General features: G+C 37.5%; 1 protein-coding gene across 1 annotated transcript in view; it reads left to right on the forward strand.

Moving 5' to 3' along the window:
• The first annotated feature begins 3,530 nt into the window (after window positions 1–3,530).
• The window catches only part of LOC137641398 (uncharacterized), a 58,398-nt gene continuing 48,638 nt past the window's right edge, over window positions 3,531–13,290 (forward strand). Inside the window, exons 1-2 of the mRNA XM_068373920.1 lie at window positions 3,531–3,846; window positions 9,323–9,513. Of these exons, the coding sequence (XP_068230021.1) occupies window positions 3,669–3,846; window positions 9,323–9,513 (369 nt within the window). The 5' untranslated portion in view covers window positions 3,531–3,668. The remainder of the gene's footprint in view (window positions 3,847–9,322; window positions 9,514–13,290) is intronic.

A 13,290-nucleotide genomic window follows, 5' to 3' on the forward strand; every position in this document is an offset into this window, starting at 1 on the left:
CTGCAGTGAACTAGTAGCTGCTGATGGTGATAATTATATACTATGTATTTGATTTTTGTTTATATTTATGCATATATTTATATATGTATATCCAGGCAGTTGTTCTTATATATATATATATATATATATATATATATATATATATATATATATATATATATATATATATATATATATATATATATATATATATATATATATGTATGTATGTATGTATGTATAGTAGGTTGGTATTAGATAGATCATAATATACTCCTTTTACTCATTTTATGTAACCTTATTAATACTTATATGTTAGTTCACATCCTACATTTCTTTTGGTTCAGCGTGTTGTTTGACTTACCTTGGTCTTGTCTGTTGCTTATTTTCTTCAAATGGGAAATTAATTAACCTACGAATAATGAAAACGGGGTTGGATTAACAATGTTCTAATAGAATGATAGAACATACATTTGCTGTGAGGCAAAAGTTAAGTTAGTTTATCAAAGCTCGCAACGTACATTTGGTATTCTATTTTTTTCACTTATTTTCGAACGGGTGTTTTTCATATGTACTTTTTTCATTTCATATACGATTATGGTATTAAACATTTCTTCTTAATCGCTTAGGACGTCATTTTTAATTCGTGCTCAGGTTATTATCACCATTATTGTCGCTGATATTCCCCGAATCTTTTTTAGCCGGGTCGACCCACGGTCTAGGCCAAACATGGGTTGAAATACATGTGGTCTGACCGGTTCCTGTCTCAGCTCACCACTTCTGCTATGGTACATGGGAATGGAATGCAATACTGTATGCCCTGGGCCGTACGGTGTCAAAATTCACGTGTTTTGTACTCGTATGGTTAGGTTACACAAGTGTGGAAACAATACTTCTTTGAAGGGAGTGTGAGGTTGGGAGGTACCTTAATGTTGATGCGTAAGATTCAGTTTTCTTTTGATTGTTTTGCATAATGCTGATGTATAGAATATAGTATATAGTATTTTATTAGGTTAACATCTTATATTTAATTCCACAACAGTCACTTAGTATGGACTTGAACATTTTAGTAATTGGAATTACAAACTTTCAAGTTTATAGTTAACTGTCGAAAAGGTAAACTCGTGAGTGTTTTTATGGCGTCTTTAATGTTCCAAACACTGTTGCTGAACACTTACAGTCTCCTAAACGTTTCCACGTAAACCTGGAGGAATGTGAAAAGATGTATTTAATTTTTTTCCACAAGATTATTACGTTTCACTGACGATAGGATCTCTGTCAGTGTCCCTTGCGAAGACAGGACTATACAGCAGGCCTATGTTGGTTGATGAACGGCCAAAGAATCCTTAAAGTGGCGTAAAAGCTGAGCAACTCCGAGATAGGCTACATATCTAATTGACAGGAGTCATAAATTGAAGTAAATGAGAAGACTTTAAATATGAAAACAATTACCGAGCTAGGGTAATATTGCAAATATGTTTTATTTTCTTAAAGAGGGATCAGCCTACCTGAAATTCTTTAGGCGAGAAATGCTAATTATACTAATTATAATTAGCTGTTTAGTGAAGAAATATTTGATGGGTTATTACACAAATCTTAAACTCTATTCTAGCTTTAATAGGCAGCCAGTGTAAATACAATCAGTAATATTTTCTCTAGGTGGAACACCTTTTTATCAGCCTTGTTCCTCTTTTTATTGTTTTGCAATTTATTAAGTTGCCCCCTTAGATAAATTATAGTGGATGGAGTTGCAGTAATCAATCCTACCCTGGCAATATAATCACAAGTTTCTTCACGGAATATTCATCCAAATATTTAGTTACACAAGAAATGTTACTACATTATATATATGAGCATCGAGAGACAAATTACAGCCAAGAGATATTTCTACGTCACGAACTTTATTAGATATCGGGGCAATCCAATTCCTAACACTGGTAATAATTTAATTTAAAAGTTTCTGTAGTATTATTAATGTCATTTATGGAGAAGTCAAATTGTGTATCATCCATAGATAATTCAAACATACTTTATGCTGATCTGTAGTACTTATGGATATTGATAGACCAATAGCACAGATACAGAACTTTATTAAGATCGGACCTAGTACACTTCCCTTGGGGTACCCCTCTGTTTAATGGTTCATATGATGAATGAGTGTTTTTAATGTGTACACGTAGTTTCCGTCAACAAATAAGCAGTCTTTTAGGTACCCAAAGACCTGATCTTCAACGCCGATGGACTGTAAAGCATCAAGTAGCAGTTCATGCACAGCTGTATCAAAAGCAGCAATAAGATCGAGTAATATCAAGGTATCACATCTGTTCTTAGCCATCATTTCCAGCATATTTACAACAGAACAACCAGCTGTCTCGGTAGAATGTAATCTTCTGTATGCTTCGATTCTTTTTAAACAACTAACTATACTCAATTTTTTTTTAATGAGACGCATTTGCACCAACTTGCAGCGGTGCCCTTTAGCTAGGAAAAGTTTCCTGATCGCTGATTGGTTAGAATTATGTTGTTCAACCAATCAGCGACCAGGAAACTTTTCCGAGCTAAAAGGGCACCGCTGCGAGTCTGTGCAAATCTGCCTCACTAAAAGGAATTGACCATAGTTAAAGAATTAGATTCTGTCACTTTTGAAATAAAAAAATGCACCCGGAATAGGTCTGTATGGACATAATTCCTGATAATGTAGAGTACTTTTCAGAACCGGTGTAATTACAGCCACTTTCTCAGATTTAGGAAGTTCACACTCGTCAATACTAGTATTTACCAATCTTGTAATATGTCAGTAAGACTAGAAAAGTTCCCCATCCAATTGATCGGGATATTAAGTATTATTTTTACCCTCAATAATCCTGGTGACTCCATCCTTTATTATATTATTAAATCTCGTTACTTTTATCTTTGTACTCTACACAGTTGCCAACTAATCTGAAATTGAATATTTGTAAATTACCTAATTGTATTTTCTATTTTGATTTTAAAGAATTCTGGAAATTTATTAACCAGTTCATGATCGTTATAGCCTTCTGGTAGCCGTTTTTTTCACTGACGTTTCTCATTGACTGACTCAATGAATTATTTCCACTGCAGTATCAATTTCCATTATTTATCTTTAAAGCATAACCATTTGTTAATAACAGGTGAACGGTCTGCTAAGTATTCGAGTAACTTTAACTAGTGGGAAACAGTTAATTACCTTTTATGAATTTATTGACTTACAGTAAATGCTGTATTGTTAAAATCAATAGTTTATTATTGAAATAAAAGAAACGTTGCTAGAACTAATTATTGGTTAAAACCAATGCTTTATTAATAGAATCAATCATGGAGGAGTATTCGAGTAATTAGTGAGAAACTGTTAATTGCCTCATGAATTTTTTTTACTTCGAATTAATGTTGTACTGTTAAAATCAATAGTTTGTTATTGGAATAAAAAATAACGTTGTTAGAAGTAATTATTAACTAATAGTATATGGTTAAAATCAATGCTTTGTTGATAAAACCAATCAGGGAGGATTGTGATACACCCCTGGACCCAGAATGGCAAATAAGAAGAAGAAGCCAATGGCGAATTCCAGGTTGTCGCAACGAGAAAAGACGTTAAAATCGAGTCACGTATTCGATGAAGTAACTTATCTGTGATAATTTTGTCGATTTTAGCCCATGTCCCACTCGAAATGATGCATGAATATGCCAAAGGGCTGAAACAGGGCAGCAGGGGAACTGCAGGAAAACCCTTTGGCGTGAGGAAGTTCAGAACCCTTGAGGAAGTGCAAGCCTGTCTGGAACAGTACCAAGAGGAGACAGTCACACATTTCATCAAATATAATAGAGACAAACAGTTCGGCAATGAAGGTTAGGTTCTTGCATTTATAAACTATTTATTCCGTATTTAACTATTTTTAATCGTCCTATGATGGCCGGAAGTGTTTTTTTGGGGGGCATAAGTTTAGGATATTCAATAGAAGGCTCATTAAAGGCTAGGGGTATCGTAAGCTTATTTGGCGATGAATGGGCCTTTTTTAGACATTGCATTATTCTACTACAGTTCAAAGATATGTATGATAGCGGCCACCTGTATGTATTATTATGTCTAACTTAGAATACGGCAGTGTATAGGGGGCGTTAAACCCTCCCCTCTCCCCGTTAGGTAAGTAGGTAAGGACACGGCTGTAGGTTAGGTTTGGGGAGAAATTTTAGGTTAATTAACGCCCATTTTTAATCAACGCGGGAGGAACTGGCAGCTGATATACAAAGGCTCATGATCATATATGGTAAAAATAAAAATGCTTGTGGGGGCCTGTATGTATGATGAAGGCTGGCTAAGAATACAGCAGTGTAAGGGGGGTCACAGGGTGGTGTTAGCCCCTCTGTTAATTAAGTAGTTAAGGACCTGCCGTGTAGGTTACGTTAGGTGGGGAAATTTTGGTTAGGTGGTGTTCTTGTTTAGAGGTTTGCTGAAAAACGTACACAGTTTTTCTAGTACAGCGGCTATGTCTTACGAACGAGTAGGTAATGGGAAGAAAATTCCCAATTTCTATACACGCAGGAGGAACTGGCCGCTGATATACAAAGACCCCTTGCGTGTGTTCTTTTGTAAGGAAGCTTAAGTTGGAGAAACTTTTGTTTTTGACCCTCCCCCTTCCCAATATGTGTATTGCAATGCTATCCTAGGTAATTCAATGGGTTTTCTGAATTCATGTAGTATCTTATATCTCAAAGCTGACTGGTAATATAGCCTGTGGTTGGGATGGTTAGTGTGAAGCACCAGGCGAAGTAACGTTACATTTACTAATTTAAGATAGCTTGTGTTACGTTTGTTTTAGAAATGTATACTGATGCACTCTGATATGGAGGGGCTCCAGGCTAGGTTTCGGAACGTGAAGTTCCAATGCTTAAGAATGTCTTGTGTCACAAGCCAGAAGTATCCTCGGTCCAGATATTGTAATTCGTGCCGACTTTATGTTCTGAAAGCATAAAACAAGTTAAACAACAGTTATATACAATTTCCAAAGTGTATTTTATACTGGCCGCACATCAGTCTTTTTTTCTTCATTACATCTAGATCTAGTCCAGGGTAACCTATGTCTCGTAAAATTGGTGATAGAAGTAAATATTCACCAAAGACTGAAAAATTTGGTTTTTCATATGTAGAACCAGAGCTGATATTAATGTAGACAAGACTTGTTGGATGATATTTAATACATGAATTTTTCACCTACATGATATTCAATGTCACCAGTGGGCAGATAATGAAAAATTTCATATTTTTTCATTATGGGGTATGAGGAGGGAAGTTCATATTAACTTTGGTGGTATTAGAAGTACTGATACTTTGTGGGCCTACATTATCTAAGTTCTTTAACTTGAAGCTTAGTCTGGCACATAAGTTTCTTTCAACCAGAGGCTTTTTTCATGTCTTGAATCTCTTGTCATTGACAATAAACTTCAAGTTTTTATTTAGGAAAACTTGGATACCTTTTATTCTCCAATACAGTAGTCATTTTTTTCACTCTCGTCCCACTTTTTCTATTGTATTACATAGTAAGAAACTGGCTGTGATGCCTATAACACAATAAGTGGAAGCCAAGAAATTTAAACACTTATGAGTGTCATAAATATGAATTTGATTGAGGAATTTGTATTCATTAGGATAAAACCAATATCAATGTATTCATTAGGCTAAAACCAATATCAATGTATTCATTAGGCTAAAACTAATATCAATGTCACTTGGCACATAATCTTTGAATGCAAAACCATTTAGATATATTCATCCATGTTTTAAATTAGTTTCTTGCAAGCACAATTTCTGAAAGAGAGAGAAATAGTGAATCCTACAATCTGTAGAGAGAATCTTAAGAACTATGCTGAATAAATTGTGATTTAATTGAGGTAAGCAACATAAGGTAACTTTGGGAATCGTCTTCTGGGTCTCTCGCCTTGAAAGACCCTAAATTGTAGTTATTTCTACACTAATACAAACCTCTGAGTCATTTAAATGGGTTACTCCTTGTCATTTTTTCTACAACCAGACAATCAAAAGAAAAAAGGGGTTTGATTGCATCATAATACGGTTGCTAAACAACCATAGTGCATGACACGCTCCACTACTCTCCAGTTCGTCATGTTAAGAGAACATATCCCTTCCTCTCTCTTATCTAGACATCTGCATTTACCATGCATACCCTTATACTGTAATGCTAGTGCTTGTGCCTTGTGTGTTTCTTAATTGTTCACTGCCACTTGCATTACTATGATTATCTGTGAGTAATGAGTGAGTGCAATTATGTTATGGCTAATAAGCCCAATATCTTGTGTTCATGCCCTGACCATGATTGACGTCCCTGTGGCACCATCGTGAGTCGAGTAGATGTTGATCTGCATCCTGTTTGAAAATTTGTCATTTTTGTGATTTCTTATTGGAAAAATGTAAAATCATTTCAACTGTCTAGGAAACTAAAATGACCGAGTTCTTGTTTGTTCTCATGCCAGAACAATCCTTTTGTCTTCTAAATAGAAGTATTATTTCAGTGCAAGCTGGAAAGGCCATTAAATAATTATTGAGGTAGTTATAATTGTTGATGGATGGTGTGGGGAAACCCTACCTACTTGTCTGTCAGCTAGACTAGTCACTTTTGACTTTGAGCACAAGCTACTGCTTGTACTCTTGCTGTCTCTACAAATTTGTCTTATTGATATTTCTATCTTTGCAGCGTGTATGCTTATTACCTAATGGAATCCCTCGAGTGATCAAATCTGTTGGTCTGAGTTCTCTACTGTCTGGACGGCACAGCGAGATTGTGCTTCCTGCGTTCCTAACATAAGGTTCAGCATATGTAACAATCTCCTCTACCCATTAATCCCTTAGTGGCTGCACTGATGGCAGGACTTTCCATGGAGAAATTCAGAGCAGAAGACTCCATATTTTTTGCTATCAAGTTGTTGGTAATGGTTTCTCCAATGGCCAATCTTTAGGACTTCTCCTGGGTCGACCAGTGGTTGGTGGTGGTGACATACTTTGCCCATTCCCAGGATTTATAATATTCTGATACTTTGAAAAAGTACTGGAAGCTGATACTACTGTATTTGGTAGAAAGGCGGTGACCTTTTCAAGTACACTAGTCCAGCAGTAATCAATGGCCAACTGACTCCTGAAGATGAGAAAGATTCCCTCACCAGCTTGGATCATAGGCGATGGTGGTACTGAATAGCCCCTGAGTGTTGGAGGCCACTTTTCGAAGTAGTGTTGAGGCAATGGCGGCAAAGTAGATGATGGCTACTTATGATTGCTACTGTTGAGTTGTTAGTGAGGTGCATTTTATGTTGAACGTCCTTACAGATCAGTTCAGTTGCCAAGGGAAAGTCGTAAGGTCTTGGTTTCTGAAACCTTGCATGGCTGTAGGGCTTGAGCTTTTTTCCAGTCAGCCAGGTTCTCTGAGGGATTTACAGTTTATCTCATCGGTTCACAGGATGACCTTAGTGATCCTAAACTTTGTGGTATCCCGATCTGACAGCTCATCGAGTGGGTTCCAACAGTGCTTCATGGATTGACCTCCAACATCAGTGAGTGAGTGGCAATCTTGTGTAGCTTTGAGAAAGAGATCTAGATATGTATGCAGTCCTCTAGATAATATGTATGTAGTCCTCAGCAGCTATCTACCAGTGAAGTAAATCACTCTTTATGATGGAGTTTATAGAAGGTATATCACTCTGGCTACAGCATCTTTAAAGCAGATTGCATACTTTCTTGCCTTTTTTAGCCAAAGAAGCTCCTCAGTAGGGTTTGAATCTCTCCTCCTCCCTCAGGAGTTTTCCATGCTTGAAGGGAGCTTTAAGCATTGCTGCTCACCCCAAGGTCTCAGGCACTAGCATATGTATTATTCTCTTCCCTTGAGAAGGTTTGAGAAGGTCATCAACAGTTGTCTTTACCTCAAGACCTTTTCTCTCCTAATTAGTATCAACCAAGTAGTAAGTATGGTAGGAGAGTTTTACAGGTTCTCGTCATGCAGACTTTGGAGGGATGGGTTTCTGTCACTTTCATTGTTGTAATGGTCCTGGTTACAAAGACCCAGTACATTTTCAATCCTATCCCCTGCAGGTGACATTGACAGTGATCATGAGAACTATTGTGTCCAATGCGGAGCTCACAATACTGCGTGAAGAGGAGTCATCTCAGGCCTGAGTGTTGCAGACCTTTCGTTAGCCCTGGCAGGAACAAGAATTAAATGTCCTAGGTACTATATCCTACTGTTTAATGCAACACTGGTTGGAGTGGATATCTTTCATCTTGAGCAAGAGCTCACAGCCTTGTTGGTAATCTTCCAGAAATACCTGTCAGTGTATTAGAGGCTGAAGGGATGCCTGAAAGCATCATACTATCTTCACCTCTGTGTACCCTACGGAGCCCTAGGACCCTCTTCCTAGGCTCCTGTGGTGGCTGCTCATGAATTTTGTAAGTTTTCCAGCTCCCCCACCGGACAAATATGTATTGTGTCAAAAGTCTTGAGGAGAGGTAGAATGACTAGCTCTTTTACTTCTTCCTTTCCCCACCCCTTCTCGATGGGGGGCATCAATTGCAATTATGTGCTAGATTGGACATCTTAATACTGGAGAGTTATGTGACAGAGTACCTGTCTACTAAGAAGCAACTCCTCCATCCTCCTTATAAGTGGAAGATGGATTAGTGTCTAGCCAAACACATTTCTCATGATGGGCCAGGTTTGATACTTCTTTTATCATCTCCCTTAACAAGGATATAGGTTTACTGTTACATGATCCTTGTTTCTTGTTAAATCAGTACTGACTAAGGGGCTAACATCTTCTCTATCTTTATGATAGCCATTGGGGGTTATAAAGTTAACTTACTTGCTCCAACATGGGTCTAGAAAAAATGGCACATCCAGGGAAAAAAAGAATCTTAGTTTTCTTAGTAGGGACTTCCTCCCACTAAAAAGTGTCTCCTATTTTAAAAGGATGAAAGGTTTGTTTTCATGTCTGAACAAGTGACAAATTTTTAAAATAATTAATATTTTTATAGCTTTACAACTTTAGTCCTTCATTGAACTTCCCCCTCAACCACCCATCATAGTCATGAGGCCAATGTTCAAAAGTGCTTTGATGTAGTCAGGCAGGTATATACCTCCTCCATATCCACCTGTAGTTACTTACCGTAGCTATTGAATCTCGTTAATGATTCGATGGCCATCCAGCTTGTGCCAAAGATTCTCCTATTTTAAAGGACTAACTAGAAAAAATACAAATTACTTTTAGAATATATTTTTTTTGTAAGTTTAATTTGAATGAAGTTGATTTATTCTTACCATTACAGATTATGTACCAAATGTTGAGAGGGGCCGCATCCACTATTGGTCACATACAGGCAAGTCAGGTGTCCCTATTGAATATGATGGAGTTCCCTTTATGCACGTTGGTCGATGGGTCTTGATGTGTCATCAAGGACATGACATCAATAAGCGTCACAAAGAGAAATATCAAATTCGCAAGACAGTAGAGCATCAGGTAAGTTATTCTCTGATATTTACTGAGGATATTCATTACCATAAGAAAGCAAACTATGAAAGGCAGCTTTTTATTAAATGACAGTCATGACAAAGATTAAAATTATTAATGTACAACATGTGGGTGGTATGAGATGGAAGGGAGCAGTCAGGAGTAGTAGATGTGAGTAGCAAGAAAAGCTCCGAAAATCTTTTAGAACTCGCCTAGATGTAACCTACAATAGGTTGCAATTAAAACACCAAGTTAATAAGATAGAAGAGAATAGATAGAACTCATATGTCTCTAACCCCTTAAAGGGAAAACCAGAGATGAGAACATTAATGGTTGTGATTTATGACAATATTTGTCTTAGAGTTAAATGTAAACTTGTGGCTGGAGCTGTAGAAGTTAATTATGTAAAAAGGAAATCATGAATAATTTCAGTGAATCTTACCCTTGAATAATAAGATGCTATTATTTCTGAAGTTCCAACTTTACAACCTTAAAAGGAAAATAAAGATTAATAAACATTACCTTAGGATGATTTAGCTAGCCCTGAGTCTCAAATTTTTACTACATTGACCACCCTGATACAGTACCTCATTATGGTGGCCTATGCCTATATAATAACGTCCTTGCCTGGTGATCGCCAGACTGGTGTTCGAGTCACGCTCAAATTTGCTAGTTTCTTTGGTCGCTGCAACCTCATAATTCTTGAGAGCTAAGGAGCTGGTGTTTGGGGAAGCCTTTAGGTCTACCTGCTGAGTCATCAGCAGCCATTGCCTGGCCCTCCTTGGTCCTAGCTTGGGTGGAGAGGGGTCTTGGATGCTGGTCATATGTGTATATATGGTGTCTCTAGGGCATTGTCCTGCTTGATAGGGCAATTTCACTGTCCCTTGCCTCTGCCATTTATGAGCGGCCTTGTCCCATCTCTGGTTCAATGAACAATCCAGACTCGGGCTAGAAAATATCTCAGGTTAACTCTTCTCAAAGAGGTTCCTGATCATACAAACAAATAGCTATTCTGTTCCATAGAACAGTGCGAGTTTCTTGTAAAACAAGTAACTGGGACATAACACCCCTCCCCCCTTATGTTCAAGAGCTCTGACTGCTATGGTAAAAGGTAGTCAATGACACTTCTTTTCTCAATGTATAAAGAATATGAGAACCTATGCTTCCTCGGGAAGCGTTGCGAAGGACCCCCCATTGAGGATATGACCTAGATGGGCTTGCTGAAACTGTAGGGTTCTGCAAAGCCACTCTATTATACTAGTCTCCAAAACCACAATGTTTGTGAGCTTTGGAACATTCTGATAGAATTTATTTAGGATTACCGTCTCGTTTTGATGGAGATAAACTATCATAGGAGCCTGTTTATCCTCATGGGAAGCATCGCTAGGGACCCCTCCTTGAGCACGTGATTCATGTGGGTTTGCTGCAACCTCAGCGTTCTACAAAACCAGACATTAATATGTCCTCAAACTGGTGGATAGAAAGGAAATCAACCGTTGGACATTTACCTTAAAGATGGTACTTCAAGTCTTAAGACATCATCTCAATGGGCTTTGTGGTGACAGCTCTATTATGACCTAAATGATAGTTCCGATAAGACGTACCAGTTCCAGCCCCAGGCCTCATTATTTCGACATTCTTGGCTAGAAAGATCGCTAGGGGAATAATGTTCTTCATTGGACTTGAAGCTTGGCTTGGGGTTTTTCACCCCAATGCAAGTAAGTGTGCCTCAATTTCTTTAATATTTAATGAAATAATAAATTATTGAACTCCTGTTTATTATGTAACACTTTATGTTCATACCATTTCACCCCTGGCAAAAACTACCTTTTGGGAACTGAATGACCGCCCTTGTCTCATGAGCCAGCTACTCCATTCACTGGCGGTTCTCTCAGATCACTTACTACTGTTATTAATAGTATTTGTATCAGAGAAGGTTTTTTTTATCAAGAATTGGAAGTTTGACCATGTCTCTTTACAGGCCCGCCACACTATCCTCTATGATTCATGTTAATATTAATTCTTGCCATTACTTATAGTAATTAGATCGCCCAGAGATGAAGGGTTTACCTCGTTACTTCAGGGAGACTTCCTCCCTCCTAAGGAAGACTCCCCATGTAAACGACCCAGAAGTTCGTATCTGCGTAGGAATAAATTACAAGTTTCATTTAGTTTGTATTTTTCCTAGCTATACTGTACAAACTTGAGTCATTGACCAAAGGTCCCGCCTCAACCGCCCCGCAAGTCTTTGACCTGGTGAGTGTTGTGAGGAGGCGCGGTGAGCAACCTCCTGCTTACTCCTTGTGTATGCACTGCATTTACCCAGCATGAAACATGATGTAATCAACCAAAATTTTGATTAGCTGGTCATAAAAAAACATGATTAGTAGTAACCCCATATAAATGAGTTGGGTTTGTATAGCTAGGAAAAATACAAATTATTTAAAATTTGTATTTTAAATATTCTGTCATACTGTAGTTTTTAAATATTTAACTTAGCCGGTGAATATATAATGGCTGAGCCTCCGGCGGCTCGACAGAAAAACACACAAAAACTCGCGAGCGATCGCTATGAAGGTTGTGGGTGTGCCCACTAGCGCCAACTATCGGCCAGATACCGCATATACATGTAAACAGACCCAATTTTTCTCTGTCGGCCTTAACGACAAAACATATCAATACTCGCTGTATAACCTGGAGTTTTCTCAACATATTTGGTGAAGTACTTCCTTTTGGTTTGAGCTTTCGCAGTGCAGGTGTTTTATCTTCAACTTAGATCTTGAACTCGTTTTTGGATAGATTTAATTTTTGATGACTTTGGATTGTTTTTTGGACTTTCTTTGACTTTTAAATGGCCGACCCTTCCCTTAGTACGGAAGTGTGTTTTAGGCTTTTAGCAATTATCTTATCACGTTATAAATTGTTGTTGTTAATTATAGATTTTCCTCTATATATTTTATATCTCAACCGCCTTTATTAGGCCTCTTCGATTAGCTTTCTATTTATAATAAACATCAAGATAAATTTTAATGATTTGTTTATATGCGACCTTTCCAATTCCTCCTCTAATCCAAGAGTAGGCGGTCCTAACTAGGAAACCGAAGTTAAACATCGTTGAGCCCTTTCAATCGTAAATAACTTTTACAGAGCAAATGATTTAAAACTTATTAAATGAATATTTTTTAGTAGATATTTTATGAAAGATTTTCGTTGAATAGTCTTCGTACTGTTTCAAAGATGAACTAACGTTTAGTTTATTTATGCTACACAGTTTGCGCTCTATCGTTACGATAGAGAGAGAGAGAATCACGGTTTCACTTTGCAGAAAGAGTAAATCGATTCTGACATTTTGTTCATCCTTCTTTCAAACTTAAATGTTTTAATACTATTTTAAAGGAACTTCTTAATTGAAAAACCTTTCAGTTTTTTCCTTTGGTCAAATAACCTGTTTATTGACGAAAGGTAAGTGGGCTCTTCTCTTCGGTGCGAAATCAAGAGAGAGAGAGAGAGAGAGAGAGAGAGAGAGAGAGAACGTTCCGATCTTTATTCTCGTCCCAAGCGAGTAACGTTCTCGAGTCAGGTTTTTTTTTTTTTTTTTTTTTTTACTCTCGTCCCTAGTCTCTGTACGGGGAGAAAGGATAAAATGTTTTTAGTTTTTATTCTCGTCCCAGGCACTGTACGGTGAGAGATTGAAAACGTAGTTTTGAATGAACTAGTGTTTAGTCTCCTTCCCACCCACTGATCTTTTTATCTTAATATATGTTTACTGTTTTTTGCTTGTATTAA

This window comes from Palaemon carinicauda, chromosome 5, assembly GCF_036898095.1.
Source record: "Palaemon carinicauda isolate YSFRI2023 chromosome 5, ASM3689809v2, whole genome shotgun sequence".
Classification (NCBI taxonomy): Eukaryota; Metazoa; Arthropoda; class Malacostraca; order Decapoda; family Palaemonidae; genus Palaemon; species Palaemon carinicauda.